General features: G+C 40.3%; 1 protein-coding gene across 2 annotated transcripts in view; it reads right to left on the reverse strand.

Annotated features, from left to right (window-relative positions):
• The window catches only part of HEPACAM2 (HEPACAM family member 2), a 72209-nt gene that overhangs the window by 49858 nt on the left and 2908 nt on the right, over positions 1 to 19443 (reverse strand). The window contains exons 1-4 of one of the 2 annotated variants that reach the window (XM_042474791.1): positions 18940 to 19069; positions 13407 to 13754; positions 11541 to 11825; positions 3303 to 3596 (exon numbers count right to left, since the gene is read on the reverse strand). In XM_042474791.1, the coding sequence (XP_042330725.1) occupies positions 3303 to 3596; positions 11541 to 11825; positions 13407 to 13754; positions 18940 to 19009 (997 nt within the window). In that variant the 5' untranslated portion in view covers positions 19010 to 19069. Of the gene's footprint in view, positions 1 to 3302; positions 3597 to 11540; positions 11826 to 13406; positions 13755 to 18939; positions 19070 to 19443 lie in introns of those variants that run through there. The other variant, XM_042474792.1, reaches the window with a different exon arrangement.

The raw sequence follows: 19443 nt of genomic DNA on the forward strand, positions 1-19443 counted from the left end.
AAGGGAGGAAGGGCCGTCAGGAAGGTAAGAACCTTCCTAACCCTAATACGGCCCTTCCTAACCCTAGTACGCGCGGAGCGCGTACTTTATGGCAGTTTGTAACCCGCCTATGTTTATCTTAAGCATAAATGGCTCAGTTCTTTGTATTGTAGAATCCAAACAAGCTTGTGACATGTAGTATAAAGCAAAATGGTAATAATTTAGTTTACTTTAATGGAATGGCTACCAGATCTGTAAATTAACTGCAGGACAATGGGTTATACATTGCCATCATTCTGCCAGCTGTTTTCCTATATATCAAAAGAGGAGAGATTTTACATGATTTCTGCCATACTTATTTGCTCATTCTTTCATGGAACAAAAAGATGGATCTCTTTGATCTAACCATATCACCCCCAATTCTGGTAGAAGAAAGAAAATTAACTTTAAAAGTTGCCTTGTTTAATTCACTAACTATATAATCTCAAATGTACATATCCAGGAGAAAGCCTGGATAAAGTTTTTTCTTCTGAGTTTTATTTATACATAGCAATACACATAATATGTGAGATTAACAACCATAGATAAGAAAAAAATTGAAGGACAAAAACAAACACAATAAAAGAGAGGGAGGGAGGAATACAATATTTTATACCACAGGTCAATATATTACAGTGAATTAAAAAGAAAGAAAAGAATAGAACAAATGGTTACTTTTTAGCTGATATTTTGATAATTTTGTATAGTTCAGATTACTCTGTGCCCAGAAATAATGAAACCTCTCCAAACTTTAACCTAAGAATCTAAGTACTATAGAAAACTGTGATCTGTTAGAATAGAGATTATCAGAACAGACTGGGTACAATAGAGAAAGTCAGAATAAGTGTGCACAGTAAATGTTTCTTCTGGCCTTCTCCCTCCCAAACACGAATATGGTCTACACTCCTGTATCTTTGTTAGTACTGTCTCAGTTAGGGATGCCATAACACGGTGGCCCCCGTGACAAACCCACTTTTGGGGGGGCCGTCACGGTCCGGTTTGGCCCCCTGCCCCCGGCTTGGGGCCCACGCGGCACCAACCCACCTTCCCCTGCCTCCCCGCGTGGCTGCGCCACCCACCTCCTCCTCCTCCTCCATTGGGAAGCAAAGGAGGAGGCAGTGCGTGGGGGGGAGGGTGGTAGGGAGGTGGGGAGGGGGCGCGGGTGTGCGCAGTAGGCGCTCCTCCTCCTCCTCCGTTCCAAGCCTCCCTTCCTTTCTCCCTCCTTCCTCCTTCCTTCCTCCTCCTCCTCTGCCTCCCAGCCCAGGCCCAAGCGGAGGAGGAGGCAGAGGTGCCTGCCTGGCTTGGTGCTCCCTGCGCGCGCGCGTGCACCAAGGCAGCAGCCACTGGCAGGCAGCCACCCACCGCTTCCTCCGCCTGGCGCGCCTCTGCGCTGGGCACTTCCTTGGGCCTGGGAGGCGGAGGCAGAGGAGAAGGCTGAGGCGGAGGTGGCTGCCTGCCTGCCTCCTGCCTTGGAGCGCCACCCACCTCCTCCTCCACTTGGGCCTGGGCTGGGAGGCAGAGGAGGAGGAAGGAGGGAAGAAGGAAGGGAGGAGGAGGGAGGAGGGAGGGAGGAAAGAAGGAGGAAAGGGGAGGAAGGAGGGAAGAAGGAAGGGAGGAAGGAGGGAAGAAGGAAGGGAGGAGGAGGAGGGAGGACGGAAGGGGGAGGAAGGAAGGAAGGAGGGAGGAAGGAAGGAAGGAAGGGAGGGAGGAGGAGGAAGAAGGAAGGAAGGAAGGAGGGAGGAAGGGAGGGAGGAGGAGGAAGGAAGGGGGAAGGGGGAGGAAGGAAGGAGGGAGGAAGGACAAGGAGGAAGAAGAAGAGGAGGAGGAAGAGGATAGTGATGATGATGAAATGAGCCAGCTTCTGAGGCACAACCAATGTAAGTTACTCTCATTTTTACAAACTCATGCACAGTGAAAAAAACCCAAAGTCCCTTGACCAAGTACACACTTCTGAGAAGTACAGTTGAATCCAAGGGCAAACCCACTTCTTGTTAAATCACCTTGACATATTCAGTGTGAAACCCAAAGAGTTTGGTTATGGAATAAGCCTCTGAAATATGCAAGAGATTGCCATGTTAAGTAAAGCCATGTTCAATGCCCAAATGTGCTGTTTGGAATGGGGGGGGGTGTGGCCAGAAAGGGAAAGTCCATTTCTGTCATCTGTCTAGGAATAATGCCCAAATGTCCTCCATTTTGATCATGCCTAAGAAACATGTATTTATATTAACATTTTTTCGTGTGTCCTCCATTTTTTAAAAGTGTCCTCCATTTGAAAATTTTGTCCTACAGTTGTCCTACATTTGTCCCGGTTTGGAGGTCCAGACTTATGGCAACCCTAGTCTCAGTGAGCACCATTAGATGCACTACAGAATGCATATATTTATAATTATGCAAAGAATATTTGATTTATGATTGCTCAATGTGTTTCTACTTCTATGTTTACTATACTCTATTTAGTTTGCTGTTATGTGCGACTTTTGGTAACCCTAAGATCCTGTTACAGAGTTTTCCTGGCAAGCTTCTTCTGAGCAGGTTTGACTTTGCCTTCCTCACAGGCTGAAAGTGTGTGACTTGCCTAGGGTCACCCAGTGGGTTTCTATGGCTGAGCCATGTGTCAACATAAATATGATTGGTAATACTGTACCAGCAATCTGAGATGCTCAAAGGTGGGGATGCAACAAATTCATAGGTACAAAAAAGGACTGAGAGATTATTCATGTAGGTGCAAATTATAAGGTCCATTTTAATTATTTCCTACTTAGCTGTTTGGTTAACAAAATTTCCTAAGGTAATTTGCTTTCCCAGGCATAGTACATATACACTTTGTTTAGATAAAGAGTGAAGAGGTCTCTCACAGGACTGCCAATGCCACGAACTGAAGCTGATTTGAAGGCAGATACCAACATACATTTGTTGCAGAGCTCACCTCTGATTTCTCCCAAAATAGTTTTTTCTTCCTCCACCCTCAAGTCAATCCTCAGTGAGTTTATCTATGTTAACATGAAATTATAATGCAGTTTTATGAAGAGGCACTGGAGAGAAGCATTACTTGTGCCAAAGCTGCTATGCGTATCACATCAGGCAACTCTGTATTGCAAATGCATTTCTGTTTTATATTTGTTGAACTGTCATAGGTTCCTGGGAGTTACAATAAAAGATGCTATCTGGTGAGACATGCCCTAGGGACACTCTCCTTTGTCCCTAATAAGAATTTTAGCACAGAGGACATCAGTTGTGTGTGTGATGCTGGAGTGCTTACAATGGATGTATTAATTCATTCTTACCTTTTGGTATAATTATTACAAGGATGTGGGTTTCAGCTTGGCTTTCAGTCATGTTGTTGTAAGCACTGCATGTGTATTCTGTTTTCTGTGTCACCTTTTCAGCTGCAACTTCCAGAGATCTTCCATACTTAATGGGATGTGTTGAGTTTTCTGCTCTTTGGATCCAGGAATAAATATTTGGTGGGTTGGAGTCTGCTGAGCAGTAAAGCTGGACTGCTTCACCTTTATCGAGTGTAAACACCCTCCCCACCTTCTGGCCTTTGTCAGTATTTATGGTAAGTCCATAGGGTCCATCTTCATGAATTGAATGATAATGGGGAAGAAAGAAAAAAAATCAACTCAACAAAGAACCATAATTTATAGCAAGTGACTGCTGTTACATCAGTTCTTCAATTATAAAACTCCTCTTCCACACACTTATTGGCACTAGGAAAAGAAAAAGGTGAACAAACATACTTACACAACCAGTCTTGATGCTTCCCCAAGTAATTTCTGGAGGCACTTTATAAGTATTAAAGACTGTGATGATTGCAACACCTGTTTATTTACAAATATTTAGGTATATCCAGATATACCAGAAGCACCACAAGGGCCAAACTTGATGTGGTGTTAAATGAACATTTGAAGGAAGATTTGTGTGTGTAACAGAAGAAATTTGCATCAGGACTGGTTGTGCAAGGATGCTTGTTTTACCCTTTTCTCTTCCTAGTGCCAATAAGTGTGTTGTTTTCTAAGATGAATAACAACTTGTGGGGTAGTGGTTTTGTGGGAATCATAGTGGGAAGAATGATGTGCACAGTGGTCCTCAAGAAAATGCCCCCTTCCTGGCAGCTGTTAACAGAACAAAATATGCACACATATGCACATAAACACCATGGTCTCAGATCCTCCACATCTACCCCAAACAACCAGATGTTCTGTAGCTCTCCAAGATTGCTGGTTGACAGTCACATGCAAAAGCTCATGCTTGTTGTTCTTGGCAGATTCAGACTGCAAATCTATTTTTTTTTTACCCTTGCCATTTTGGTTTTAGCCACCAATATGCTAGGAGGATGTGACTTGCATTCCAAATTGTAAAAACATTATCTATCCACCTGTGCCTATGAAGCAAGCATCTTTCTTGACAGCACTATATAAATAGTGAGGAAAACGTTCATCTCTTTATTTTGCACAGTGGAATAACTTAGCTGTATTACTAAAATACAAACTTTCACATTCTAAACAAGGGTGAAACTCTTATATTTACACAGCAAGGCAAATTGCATAAGATTTCTATTTACAGAAAAAAAGATCAGTAAATTAGTTCAGGAATTGCTTTAGGTAAATAGAGATTATACTACTTGCAGCTGGTTTCTTATTTACTGAATAACCACTCAGTAGAATAGAAACCCAGAGATACAATCTCTGTTTCTCTCTAGGCTTCATATGGCCCACTCTGTAGTCTCTGTGTGAGGCTAAATACAAACTGCATTGATCCTTACTCAACCTGTTCATGTGAATAAAGTGGGAATCTCTTGGGACTGTGCAAATGTAAGTGTCAGCATCCAACTGAGACATAGAAAGGAACATCAATATTCAACATAGACCCTACAGTTGGTCTGCAGTATGAATCACCTAGATTTGTTGAGATTGGTATAAGCATTAGCAATCTTCCATCTTGCCATTGCTTCATTTCCTTCTGTTGGATACATTTCCTCTCCTAGCACCAATAACTGAACTCAGAGACTCTACTTTGGGCTTAGATTTGCCTACAGCCCCCCCCCCCCACACACACTTGACTCTTTTATTCCTGACATGTTTGTCTATATCTGCCCATGTGCAGAGAACTCTGGAAGGGCTTTCTTTATGTGAAACTCCTAGTAGGAATGAGGCAAGTTAAGGAATGAGCTTGCATACACATGACAATAAGGCTAAAAGAAGAATGGGCTAGCACTGCCTCTGCACCAGAAAATGGGAGTTTGTGGTAGCATGAGTTGCAGTCACAAACATGAAAGTGTGTGTGGACTGAAAACCTTTAGACTTAAGAATAGTGTGTAGTGACGTTGCTACAGGAACACCACTGAAAAAAAGGAAGGGTATAGAATTTGTCTTAATAAATTCAACAGTTGTTGTTGGGAGTCTATCTGGATTGTTCATTGCTATTGCATTTTCAGAGATGTAGCAGTTCCTGGGTAATTTCCCCTCAGTCTCACCTTCTTTGCTCTAATTTCTGTGTAACAGTTTTGACTGGCATTGCTAAGAAGCATGAGGCACAGACATACATCACCATATTATACTCTTACAGTTCTGCTATTCCACTTTTACTGCTCTGGCTGCTTCCTGTTGGATTCTGGGGTTTGTAGTTCAGTGAAGTCTAAGTACTTTCTGGCTGAAAATTCTAAATGACCTTCCCTAAACTACAAATCCCAGAATGCAACAGGAGGAAGCCAGAGCAGTAAAAGTGGAATAGCAGCACTATAAAACTATATAGTGCAGTCATCTCAATGCTTGCTTGTTCATGGTGGAACTTGAACCCGTTCCTCTACTCTGCTGATGTGATATCTCTGACTGGTTACCTCGCAGCACTAGGGTGATATTTCAAACCAAATCCCAGGCCTTATGCAATTGTTACTGTACTGTATATAAAATATTCTGACTCTCTTCGCTTCCTTCTGTCAAGATCATCTTGTGTTCCTCTGGTCACTGGTCATTGCCAGCCCATAACATCTGCCCTGGCAGGAGAAGATTTATTTATTCAAAGCAAGGACTAGGTAAATATAAACATAAATATAAATTTAGCCTTTTTTAGTTTTTACCATTTTGATAATAAGCATTATTTCAGATACATGTGAAGTATGTCTTAGAGTTTGGCCTTACACTGCCCCACCAGAACCCAACTGGGAGGCTGCACTGTTCCTGTTCAAATTCAACCCCCCTCAGTTTTGCTGTTGCCAAGAGAATTTGGCAGCAAGTGCGATGGCTTTCTATAGGCGAGTTCCAGAACACTTTTAGCACCATACGGCCCTGCCACTCTTCTAAGCACTTAAAAGGAAGGAAGGGGGGAAAGATGAGACTTTTCCTCATTTCTGCATGAAACATTAGCATGTGCACCACCCTATTCTAGACCAATAGATCAATTCATGGCAAGTTCCGGTATCTAATCTCCATGAGCTCCAGTTTAATTGAAACACAGGCTGCTGTTCACAGACTTCCAGGAATAAACTTGAGTCACATATGTATTGACTCTGAATAGTAACATGTTGTATTAAGAAATTCTAAGAGCACTGGTTCACTGCACTTAGGGGGTTTGGTACATTCGTGCAATGTATTAGATTGCGACTAGAGAAACTTGAAACTGCAGTAGTTTCCCACTTGTGTTAATGACAGACTTTGACCAGCTAGGGTCACTTGCTGAGCACTTTGTCCTCCAGTGGGTCACCTCCTACCTGTGAGCTCTGAAAAGGATGACTAGACCCAGCTACTTGTCATTGAAAGAAAAGAGACTGTCCAACTCACCAGGCTGGTCTGGTTGGCGTGGAGGGGGAGCCGTCATGCTGCACTGGTCTCCGGGCCCTGGTGCATTGGGCCGGGCTGGAGAGGCCCAGATTGGCTGGCTAGGCTGGGAAGGGTGGCGCTTCCAGCCCAGGGGGGCAGTTCTACAACTTCCAACGTACACCGGGAGCAGAAGTGCCACCTCATCGGCTGGTGCCAGAGTAAGGAAGCAAAAGGATTGGTTGGTAGGCTGGAAGAGGTGGGAAAATCTGGGCCTCCAGGCTTTTGATTGGTGGTTGGGCCTATTTAAGGCCACGTGGTGTGGGTGGCCCGTGCCATTGCAGCTCAGCTCTCCCCACCTGCCCTTCCTTTAGTTAAGGGTAGGGATGTGCTGTCACAACTTTCCAGGGGCAGTAGTATGGGTATTGGATCTAATGGGTGTGGTTTCCTGTGGCGTGGAGCACTGGATTGGGAATCCCTCAGGGGCCTGGGAGTGCTGAGAGTGTTGTGGTCTTGCCATTGAGGGGACAATGCCAAATCAGCATCCCCCGGTAACAAAGGGTAGAGATGCATACGTGTGATCAACTGGTTACTGGAGATGCAAACATGCAATCAGTGTCCCCCAGTGACAAGGGGTAGAGATGCGTACGTGTGATCAGCCGGTTACCAGAGATGCTAATATGCGATCAACCAGTTACCCCTTTTGTCATCCCAAAGCTTGGCTGTGACTAGGCAAATTGGTTGGTCAATGCCAGAATCAGACCTTATGTATTTTTGGCTAGCCATAACTGTCAGCTGTATTCAATAAAATTGTGGTCTTTTCCTTTCATTTGGGTGTATTGTGGTTATTCATTGTTGCACCTCCCTATCCATGGCAAAAAGTAAATAAGGGAACTAAGACTAAATCAGGCTTGCTGGTCTCAAGATCTATTATTTGAGAGAAGAGTTAATCCAGCACAGATTAGCTGCTCATCTAAAACTCTACGTTGAATGAGATCTTTGGCTATGTAGTCCTACTAGTAGACTAGTTCTAGACAATTTTGCACTGTTTTCTTTTTGCACAAAAGTACAAAAGTGTTTTGATTTTCCACCTTCCCTCTCCTTTTGCAACAAATCGACAAATTACATATAGACCATGACCAGTACTGGTAGAAAAACCCAATCTAAAAGCATTTTAAAATGTTTTAGATAGCATGTACTTAGGTTTTAAGAACATTTTCTACATAATTCTTTCTGGAAATGCAACTTCTTTCCCAGGAACAGTTCTCAGCAGAGGAGACCTTTCAACTCAGTAAAATCTATTTACTAAATGACTTGTAAAATAATAAATCATCATTTCTTAGCAACAATTTACTTCTCTCTGGGAACATGACCATTTGCTCCTGTCACCATGAAACTATTATCCCTCTTGTTTCTGAACAGATGGTGGGTATTTACTGTGAGTGACCTTTATTATTACTGAAACTCATCTGGTAGCAGTGGCATATGGTATGCATAGACCCTGGAACCTGTACTGGGTTCTTATTGAGCCAATGGATAGCTGGCAAACAGGGTTTATTAGTGTAGTGAATTTATATGGCCTGAAAGCAAAATTCGGTAAATGAGGTCATTGCATGTAATATGCTTTTTGTGCTATTACATGGAGACTTTTCTCCTTCCTAGCCATTGGCTCCATATTTGTGTAAAGTCTTGTTCCAAACCCCCCAAACAAACTCTAAAATCCTAAAATCATTAATTTTGTAAGAAGGATGCTGAATTATTTATTGATATCAACTCTCAGACTTATTGTAAAATTATGAATAGAGAGAGTCACAAATTAACAGCAGCATTTGTAGTAATCCGGATTAACAAATATGACAGTTTTGCTTTCTTCCATATTCATTTTTTAAAAAAAACAACACACAAATTAAATTAATGAAGAGAATTGCAAATGTTATCAAAAGCAAAGTGAACACTGATCTCAGCCACATCTTCACAGGCCAATTCAATAGATATAGTTACTGCCACCAGGGAGACAATTACGTCATAGGTATCTCACGTGTGGCTTTTAAAGATGAAGAGCCTGTCAATAAAAAAGAAATACTACCATAATTCAGCAACACAAACATAGTGAAATATAGGGATTCATAGATAAACTTTAAAGGTCTAAGCACCCCAGCCCTTTTGTCTGTATGGGTGGATCTGTCAGTTTTAGTTTTTCTAACATTTGGATTTTTAAACTAGTTCTTTCTGTTGTTATTATGAAATTCTTTTCAAAATATGGACAATTTGTATTTTTTTAAAAAAAATAACAACCAGAAAACAATTTTGTCCATCACTAGCTGTCCTGACATGAAAGTGTGTCTTATCAGTTAGTAAGAATGTAGGAAGCATGAAGACAATATTTGCTGAGAGAAGAATTCATGGTAATGTATGGGGTGTAGATACCTAGAGTGAGCTCACTCAGTGCTGGGTCAGGGGGAATGAACTACAAACTACAGAATTAAAAAGCTAATAGTGTGATCCAAATAAATTTAGAGTTAGGGCCTAAACAGACAAGCCCCAATAAAGCTGTTTCAGGTCACTTTGGAAGTATGCTGTTTAAATGACACATGCATCTTAAGAGGCCAGAAGCTGCACTAAGGCACGGCTTTGGCACGGCTTCCGGCCTCATAGGAGGCATGCAGCATTTAAACAGCATACCTCCAAAGTGACCGGAAGCAGCTTTATTTTAGCCTGTTTGGGCCCTAAATCATAGTAGATTATAAGGGTTTACCAGAACATGGTATGAGAGTTATTTCATAGTATTATATTGTATAACATCTGAGGTTGGCCCTGTGTTGGAAAACAGTCTCCTAAAGACTTGCACTGAGTAGTGCTTGTTCTGAAAACATTTCAAACTAGATTTTTAATGTATCTACAATATTAGCTCTCTTTTAAGAAGGCTTGGTCACTTCATACCAAAGCTAGACAGACAAACTACAACTTTTTGTTGGCATCAATGTGCTCCCTAGTGTATTGTCTATTATACATTTCTGCCATCCCCATTATTTCACATTCTAGAATACATAAAATATGCATCTGTGGAAGTAGGCTCAAGTCTACGAAAGCTTATGCTACCAACTTCTTTCAGTTAATCGCAAAGGTGCTACAAGATCCCTTTGCATACCAATTTTCCAGACTAACATGGCTATATCTTTGGATTCTGGAATACAGGAGTTCAAACATATCTGTCCCATGGGGGGGGGGGGGGGGTGGACCTAGTTATAGTTACATGCTGCTACATTGCATTGTGTATGTGTATGTGTGGACAGCGTGCACTCCATTTTCCAACCCCAGGCTGCATCCCCAGTTGCAGAAAACATTTTTCCCTAGGCCAAAAATAACAAACCTAATTATTTCAAATGCTTGGCCAAAAATAGAAGAATGATCCCTATTTCAGACTGTACAAGATGGTGAAAATTGACCCCAGCTCCTAGCTGCATTATATGGATGAAAAAACAATTGAAATTGTTTGGTGTATGCATGTCCAAACTAATTTTTTAAAAATGTGGTTCTTGATATAAACAATTTACCATATGGAGTAAAGCTTTTTCATTTTATTTTCTCACCTTTTAATATTTCAAGTCCACGTTTGCATAAATTATCAGTCTTTGACATGCTTTTTAGAATATGTTTCCAACACCTCCAGAGTAAACAAAGCTTCTTTCAAGAATGGATCAAGTAACCAGTTTACTTACAGCTTGGTTAAACAAAGTTATTTTTCATCACCTTTTATCATATCCATAAAATCTTTCCAGTATCCAAAATAATATATACTGTATAATTAATATATATCACCAACCTAGCATGCACTGTTATCTTTTGTTATGTTGTGTATTATGGTGTGTCCAAGATTATACAGATACTTAATAATCTTTACTACCTGGATAGTCCTATTTGTTTCACAGGTGTCATTTTAAGCAAACATACAGAATTGTCTGCCTTCACTGCATATGGAAATAAATGATGATAAGAACCTAGGCCTATTTCTCCCTTTGTTAATATAAAATATGGCCTGGCATGAAAAAGGTACTTTAGGCCTACCAAGAGCTTAGGAATGCTAGTGGACTTTCTCTTTTCTTTTCTTTTGGATGTTTTCTTCAAATAATATTCCCTTTGAATAGCATCCCCTTTCCACTTAATATCCGCAATTGCTTTTCAGGGTTGACGCTACTATTAGGTAGATTGAGGTGGCCACCTTAGGCAGAGTGTGTGTGTGTGTGTGTGTGTGTGTGTGTGTGTGTGTGTGTGTAACTGGGTAGAGGGAGCAATGTGAACTGCCCTCCAGTCATTCCTTTTGAGCGTCGCATTAATTTCTGCAGAGTTCCCTATTCATTCTCCCAGTGTCCTTAGCCTGCCACCCTCAAATGCGACAATTGTATTGCCCCATCATAATTTATGCTGAAGAAAGACTGCACTTCTAATCCGTTTTGGTTTCTGAATTTCAAGCCTATGTGTGTCTTGGTTCACCTTGACTTTTGGACCCTAAACATGAGATGTTCCATATGATATAGGAATCCTGGAAATCCTAGTGACCAGGTTTCTGTGAAGTTATAAAAAGGGGAGTGTCAATACTGTATACTATTTGGATCTTCTTGGAGGAGAGGTAGGATATAAATGTAATGCATAAATAAAATCTGATGACAAGATACTATTTGTTCACCACGGCTTTCAGTTTTTTTCTGCTAGTTCTCTTTCATTCTCTCAAACCAGTGAGTAAGCTACCAAAATATATCAGCTACTTACAGTATATAGTTGGTGTGATCACATCACTCTCCATGGCACTGACTGGATTGGTTGCTAAACAACTGTAGTTTCCAATGGCTTCTTTAACAACAGGGGCAATTGAAAGTGTATCTTTGTTTACAGAAAAGGAGTAGTTAGTGCTGGTTTCAATGGGATTTCCATTTTTCATCCACTCATAAACAACATGTGTCCCCTTTTCCACCGTACATTTTAAAGTGATGTTCCCTCTTTTTTCTACAACTCCAAAAGGAGGTTCAGTGTATATCCGTGGCTTTGTGACAGGAACTGGAACATAAAGAATATCAGAAGTTATTATCTGGACATTTTTGTTGTTAAAATAGGGCAGGTCATTTGCAGTTCAGTGAACTGAGGATGTGTAAGGGCTGGGGGATACCAGATGCATGCACTTATCAGCCTACAGTTGCCCAAGAAATGGCTAACACTATGAATTGTAGCAGTGAGACTCACTTGTCTAAGAGCAATGGGGATATGAGTGCAAGAGCTTCCTTTTTTCAGTCTAATGTCAGGAATCATGCACACACAGGCACACATTTTTTGCATGAGGTGTGTCTGTCAGGCTAGATCAGGGGTGAGAATTGTGTGAGCCTCCAGTTATTGCTGAACTTCAATTCCTGGCATTTCTTACCATTAGTACGCAGGCATTTTGAGCCCTACACAGTTCCAATCCCTGGTCTAGATCAATACTTGTAAGGTTTTGGTTTGTCTGATATTGGTAAGACTTTGGTTTGGAAAACATTGTACCGTAAGTCTGAAGCTTTACTAGTAAGAGAATATTATGTATTCCAGATTCCCCACAATGCCGGAAAATAAAATATTGTAACCTGTCATCTCCCAGCCTAAATTCTGTCACACTTAACAGAAAAATCTAGGCAATTGGTTCTATTGCCAAATTGTCCTCAATGTCAAGAGGTGCTTTCTAATTGTTAGTCAAAATCTATCCTCCTATAAGTTCAAATCATTAGAACAATTTGTACTCTTTGAGACAGCAGAGAACAAGCCAGCATTCTCCCTCCGTTGTGGCAACCCTTGAGGTATTTAAAGAGTGTGATCATGTCATCCATCAGTTTTCTCTTTGTCAAGCTGAACATGTCTAGGGGGCAAAACAGATGGCCTTGAAGTGGGGACTTGACGCCGCCTCTATCAGCGCCGGACTGGGGCTACAGCAACTGCACACCATGGACTGGATTTGGTACTTTGCTAGCCCTAAAAGAACTGTCAAAATGCTGCTCCTTTTTAGAGCAGCAAAAATCTGCCTTTGCTGCCATGGTGGCAGCTTTTCTGGGTTTCTTTGGTGCAGTGTGTTTAAACGTGCCAAAGAAATGGTGTGATGCCACGCACCATGCGGGCAGGCAGGTGGGTGGGGTGACACCGGCATTAGGGTAGAGTTAGGGCATGTGGCATGTGGTCATCATGCCCCCACTCCACCCCGATGCCAATGTTTTATGCTGGTCTGTTTAGCCTGTAGTTCCTCCATCATCTCCTCATATGCTTTGTTCTCCATACTTCTTATCATTCTCACTGCCCTTCTCTGAACTCGTTCCAACTTGTTTATATCATTCTTAAAATGAGATGCCTAACACTGAACGTAGTACTTCAGAAGAGTTCTGACGAGCACAGAATACAGGGGGATTATTACTTCCCTCTACTTGGAAACTATGCTTTGATAATGCAGGCAAAGTTAGTGTAAAAATAAAAAAAAAATAACCCCACCTTAAAGTGAGCACAGTCCTGATCCAGACCCCCTCCCCCATAATAGCAGCTTTTCCAGTCCCTAGAGATCCTTGTCATAGATCTTCCATAATACATTGAGTTGCCCAGTGGATCCCAGCATTTTACGTTACTTACCATGAACAGTAACTTGAATAATTGCGCTTGCTGATATTGTCCCATTTCCGTGGATATTGATTTTGACAATGTAATTGCCTTCATCATTTCTTTCTAAAGGTTTTATTAGCAAGGATGCATTCGGAGGCATAAGTGTAAATTTGTACCCAAATTCCAAGTCTGCGATAACTGATTGATTCACAGAGCTAATGAGATATTTTGAGACTGGTGGCTTCTCAAACAACCATATTATCTGAATTTTAGAAATGGTCATGTTGAAAGTGTAGTCAACTAGAAGTCTGAGCGGTTGCCCTTCAGTGCCATGAATTGTATGGGAAGGGACTGTAAGCTTTAATGCAGAACATATACCTGCAGCAGGAACAAAATAAGAAGAAAGATTAAAAAATCTGAAATCCAAAAGGCTGCAAACTGTGTTTGTTCTAGGAACCATAGCAGTAAGATTTAGCATGTCTTGAACACTTTCAGAAACTCTCCGTAACGTAGAAATCTCATATTTGTAATAGCTTTGAAATGTCTTTTTTCTTACCATTTTTCACTTCAGCCATCCACATCAACAATTTATAGCACCATTTATTAGTCACACACTGTCTTTTTCAGTTTTTATACTTAAGGAGTTGGAATTAGAAATTAACCTCATTTTTGCTTGGTTGAAATAAATGGAACAAGCATGTTAAGATTGACTTAAATGATATTGATTTCAATGCTTCTAAAGCATGACTAACATAAATGTTTATTCAGAAACCACTCTCATCATGGGAGATGGTCATTTTTTGCATTCAGCAGAAGGCATGCTTTGACAACTGTCTCCCCTTGGGAAGAGAAGAGAAGTGCTATGACTCCATGTGGAGCAGCATGAAGAAACCCACTACTCTCCAGATTGGTTTCACCTTTCTTTTCTTGTGTGGTAAATTCCCAAGACAGAAAAGTCTGTGATAGCCTCATCCACAATAATTGGTTTTAGCTTATTCACCAGCTTCTGTCTTTCGAGCTAACTGTCCTCCTCAAGCGACACTCTCACTTGTCATTCTATCTGCACTCCCATTTGGTATCCCTTTCCTGATATCATTTATTCTTCTGCTAAGCCAGCCATCTTCGCCCTGTTTCTTTTTAAATGTATTCTTATTTTAACCCTTTGCTGCTAATGATTACATCCACTTGCAGTATTATATAATGAAAACACAGTTAAGCCTATTTTCTTTGATGAACTTCTCTGATGTTTAGAGTTCCCAGTTTAAGTACCTATAACATAAAGCTGTGGTCCTAAACAATGGTGTAAGCTTCATGCAGAAAACAGTGGAAACTCGGTATAAGTTAGCATAAACTCATATTAGAGCCACTCTGAGACCCTAAAACTTCCTGTTAAGGGGGACTGGGTTGGCTTTGCATTATTTTTCCACCAGCAAATAAAGGCCTTTTCCAAAAAAAAAAGCCTCAGGCATGAAAACTGGTTTTCTGTCTCATGTTGAAAAGGCTATGTCTTTAATTTTATTTGTTTTTGTGGTCTGTTTTAAATCAAATTTTCTTCTTAATCTCCATTTTATTATTATTAATCACCTTGAGAATTTTTTGGTGGTCTAAAATAAATAAAAACATAACAAGCACATTTAGGCTGCTTTGTGTTGAGGACTGCAATCCTTGCTTTTTTCGTTATATTTCTGCTGGAGCTCTGCCCAGCCCCAGTGACAATACTTTGGAAGATCTTCAGTACAGTTGCAGTTGGTGGATCAATGTCAGTGGAGTGATGAATTTGTTTTGGGTTTTAATATGAACTTTGAAAGAACTGTCTCAGGTGATGAAACTATTTTGTAGTTAAGATTCAGCACCCTGGATAGCTCCTTTAGCAACTCAGAGTAAAAACTGGAGCACATTCTCCATTAATGTTTGCAAAAATGTTGTGCAGTTGGGGAAAATCCCAGTGAAATAGAGAGGGTAGGAAAGTCTGAGATGAAGGGGCAGATAATTTTGTCATCACTGTTAATGATAATGTCATGGTGCTCTATTCTTGTGAGCTCTGGCTTGAATATACCAGTGTTTATAGATAGTAAAATAGTAGTTCTATAGCATAAGCGATAAACACACACATCATATTTGAAATCTCAGCCCTGGCCTGTATTCTCACCTTGGGTGGCTTTGATAATATGTTCATTTCTCAGTTTCAGTATTTCCTCACCACTTTGGTATATGAAGATAATTAAGACTAGCTTACCTCATAGGACTGTTATAAAGATTATTGATTGAGAAATGACACTCTAAGGCCCTAGAGGAAGTGCAGCATTCCTGTTTTATTGTAAATGCACCCTTTCTGTCTGAAGAGAAAGGATCACATTTATTATGATCTACAAAGAAACCAATCTTAAAATCTAAATTGAAGACCAGTAGTGATCTGAAACGTGGATGCTTGAGCAAACCATGCACTTTCTTAGCTCCTTCAAGGCAGTTTCTCTGTTCTGGATATAAAAAAGCTGTGTTTTCCAAAGTGACCTCCAAGTGAAGCTCAGCTTGCATTTTGCTTCTACATCCGCCTTTAACTATTATTAAGCAAAACATCACCCTTGTTGACTGGAAACACCCTTCAGCTTTTCTGTTTAAATAAAAACGGTGACACCATATTTTGAGTTGAAGGCATAAACTAAACTCTCCATGGGAAAAATTCTCTCTCTCCTTTATTTTTTTAAAGTTCTTTTTACTATCTATTCTAGTACCATCTGTTATAAGCCCAGGTTTAATGCTCTACTTTTAAAGATATTTTTGAGTTTATAGGCCCAGACTTAAAAGTGCAGAATGCTATCACATCAGAATACTATTGTTTTGCTTCTGCTTTTGCAAGATATAGCCTAATTGATATAATTTAACAGCAATAGCAAGTCAGTACTGTGCATACTGTCAGGGGCTCTAACATGATTTAATGTGCTGAAGGTTGGTCAAGGGAATCACATTGAGCCATTTGATCTTTAACTCTTAAAATATTTATAAGGTAAAGTTGTTAGTATGAGTTTTCTTGAGGCAACAACAAAAGCCTGACAAAAGACAGATTATAATATTTATTTATAATGTTTCAGTGGGAATTAGGAGTGCCCAAGAGGATATAAACAGCCCTCCTTGGACTGCTGTCTTGCAGATATGTTGGACTGCAACATCTATGATTCCCAGCCAGACACTCCTGCTGGGCATGATGATTATTACAGCCAAACATCTTTGGAGAGAAGCACATTGGAGAAAGCCAGCATAGGCACTGGTTGAATATGATCCATTTTATCACTTTCCAGTGAGGATGGGAAGCAAATCTGGTTTGTGTGTAAGCAGGAAACAAACGATTTTAGTGAGAGACAGAAAGAGAAAGCGAGAGATGAGTTGTTGGTATTCCCCTCCCCCATGAAATTTACATGCATAGCATAAGGAAGATATTATGTATAAAAGTCAGAATTTCAGTGATTATCTCCTGGTGGTTTTGTGGTACAAGGGATTACTGCCTCCCCCCGCCCTGCTCTCACTTTCACATATAATATAACAAACAGTAGGTGTGGAAATATTATTAACTGTGCCATGTTTTGTAACCATAGCCCAAATAAAACAAAATCACATTTAACAGAACATCAGATTTATCTTTGTAAATTGTAATTGTAATGTGTAATCATTCTAATAAATATAGAAAGCAATACTGTATTAGCCATATTGGGCACAAGACTAATTCCAAAATCTATCTTAGGTTAGTACCTTTATTAGGCCAACTACAAGGGCATAAAATGTCTGGAATCTGCAGGATCTCTTTGTCAAACAAAATACTGAAGTCATATGTGTGGCATATTAAGATGCTGTATACTCAAATAGGGCTCCATCCAACAATGAGATGCTATTAATTTTCACTTGGTGTACCCTTATGGCATATAGGGAATGCAGAAGGCAGAAAAAATTGCTCTTCCATTTTTGAAAATAACAAATTCCACTATAATGTCAAAACTGTCAGCATACTGAAGAGAAACATTGGCCAGGATGGAGACAGTTCTGAGTTATAGCAGGATCCAGTACGATGCGGGTGAATCCAGGTGAATCCCAATAGTGTCACAATACTGGATAGAGCCTGATAAGAGTTTCTGCAGACCTTACACCCTCCATTTCAACTTAAGACACCATGCAGCTAATACAACTTTAAGACAGGTATTTCTCTCCCTCCCTATGCTTGATTTTTGTAACATCTTGCCTACCATACATTTTACTTCAAAGAAAACTTAGCACACTTTGCAGGAATGATCTTACTGACTGTTTGTACTTTATTGAAAATCCAGTACTGTAACTTAATTTTAGTGCTGAATGTTTCTTTGTCGATAAAAAGAATCCATACAACTTTAAGAAATATTGTCATTTTGTTATCATGTGCCTTCAAGTCAACCCTGATTTATGGCAAACATATCCTAGGGCTTCCTTGGCAAGATTTATTCAGAGGGGATTTGCCACAGCTTTTGTTCATGGCTAAGAGAATGTTACCTGCCAAAGGTCACCTAATAGGTTTTCATGGCTGATCAGGTATTCAGACCCTGGTATTCCAGAGTCACAGTGCAACACTAAAACAACTACATCACACTGGCTGCCCTTGAGAATCACAGAGTTGGAAGAGACCACAAGGACCATCTAGTCCATCTCCTGTCATGCAAGAAGATTCGATCAAAGGACTTCTGACAGGCCCTCCAGCCTCTACTTAAAAATCTCCAAAGAAGGAGACTCCGTCACACCCCAAGGCAGTATATTCCACTGTGGAACAGCTCTTACCATGGGGGAAGGTCTTCCTAATGTTTAGGGGAATTTATTTTCCTGTAGGTCGACTCCACTGCTCTGTGCCCTGTTCTCTGGAGCAGGAGAAAACAAATTTGCTCCATCCTCAATATGACATCCTTTCAAATATTTAAATAGGTATCATATCGCCTCTTAACCTTCTCCTCTACAGCTCCCTAAGCCATTCTTCATAAGGCACAGTTTCCAGACCTTTTACCATTTTGGTTGCCTTCCTCTGGACACATTTTCCTTTTTTATTAATATTATTCACCTATATTATCATCTTATTAAATATGGTTTCCTGAAGACTAACAACATTACTTGCCCAACATATTTTCAGCAAAGATAATTGATAGGTGAATTTTTCCTACTGCTTTAAAAACCTGTCAAGAGATTATATATGGTACTCATGTGAATTATAGTATTGTCCTATACATTCTTATGAAGAAGTAACTCATAAGAGTTCAGTCGTGCCCACTCAGCATAAAATTGCAGCCTCCTTAAGTAAAAATGCTGAGATAGTATAATATTCAAGGGAAAGCTTAATACCAACATTGCCCTTCGAAGTCAATAAACGCATATATATTTCTGTGGAAACTAGTTATAGATTAAGATTTTAAAAGTTCCAAACCAGCTCACAACTGAGGTTCTGACAGTTTTATATCTATAAAATCACTAAAGTTAATATAACACTGAAAAGTATAATATAAAACCTTACATCTGAACGAAACAGCAGACAACAACAATAAGGGATTCAGGATCTTACCTAAGAGTAGAACGTAGATTTTGAATGGCAAGTTATAAAAATGTGGTGCTAAAGGGCTCCATGAAAGCATCCTGCTTCATGCAAAAGGACCCCTTCCTTCTGGTGCACAATGAGAGCTTGGTCCAGCAGCTGTGGGGTATATTTGCTAGGGAAATTAGCAGGGAGTTTATCAGTGTCTACCTTGTCTTGCCTTAGGTGATTTGAATGTGTGTATACAAAAGACACAGGGAGTGGGAACACCTGTTGGATTAGTGTTCGACATCTTCATTGCCTTTGACCCTATCATAATTCCCCGCTCCGGTATGTTCACAGCAAACACAGCACATGACAAATGGGGCACAGTGTATGAATCACTCAGTACGGATAAAAAATAAATGAGCCTGGAGCACATATGCAGGTAATGCTCACCTTGGCACAGCATACAGCTGAAGAGCAACAAGATGTGCATGTACTAAGTTAGAAATGAAAGTGTTCTTTTAGTTATCTTATCCTGTTAGGAGCAGC

Source organism: Sceloporus undulatus, chromosome 6 (genome assembly GCF_019175285.1).
Source record: "Sceloporus undulatus isolate JIND9_A2432 ecotype Alabama chromosome 6, SceUnd_v1.1, whole genome shotgun sequence".
Lineage (NCBI taxonomy): Eukaryota > Metazoa > Chordata > Lepidosauria > Squamata > Phrynosomatidae > Sceloporus > Sceloporus undulatus.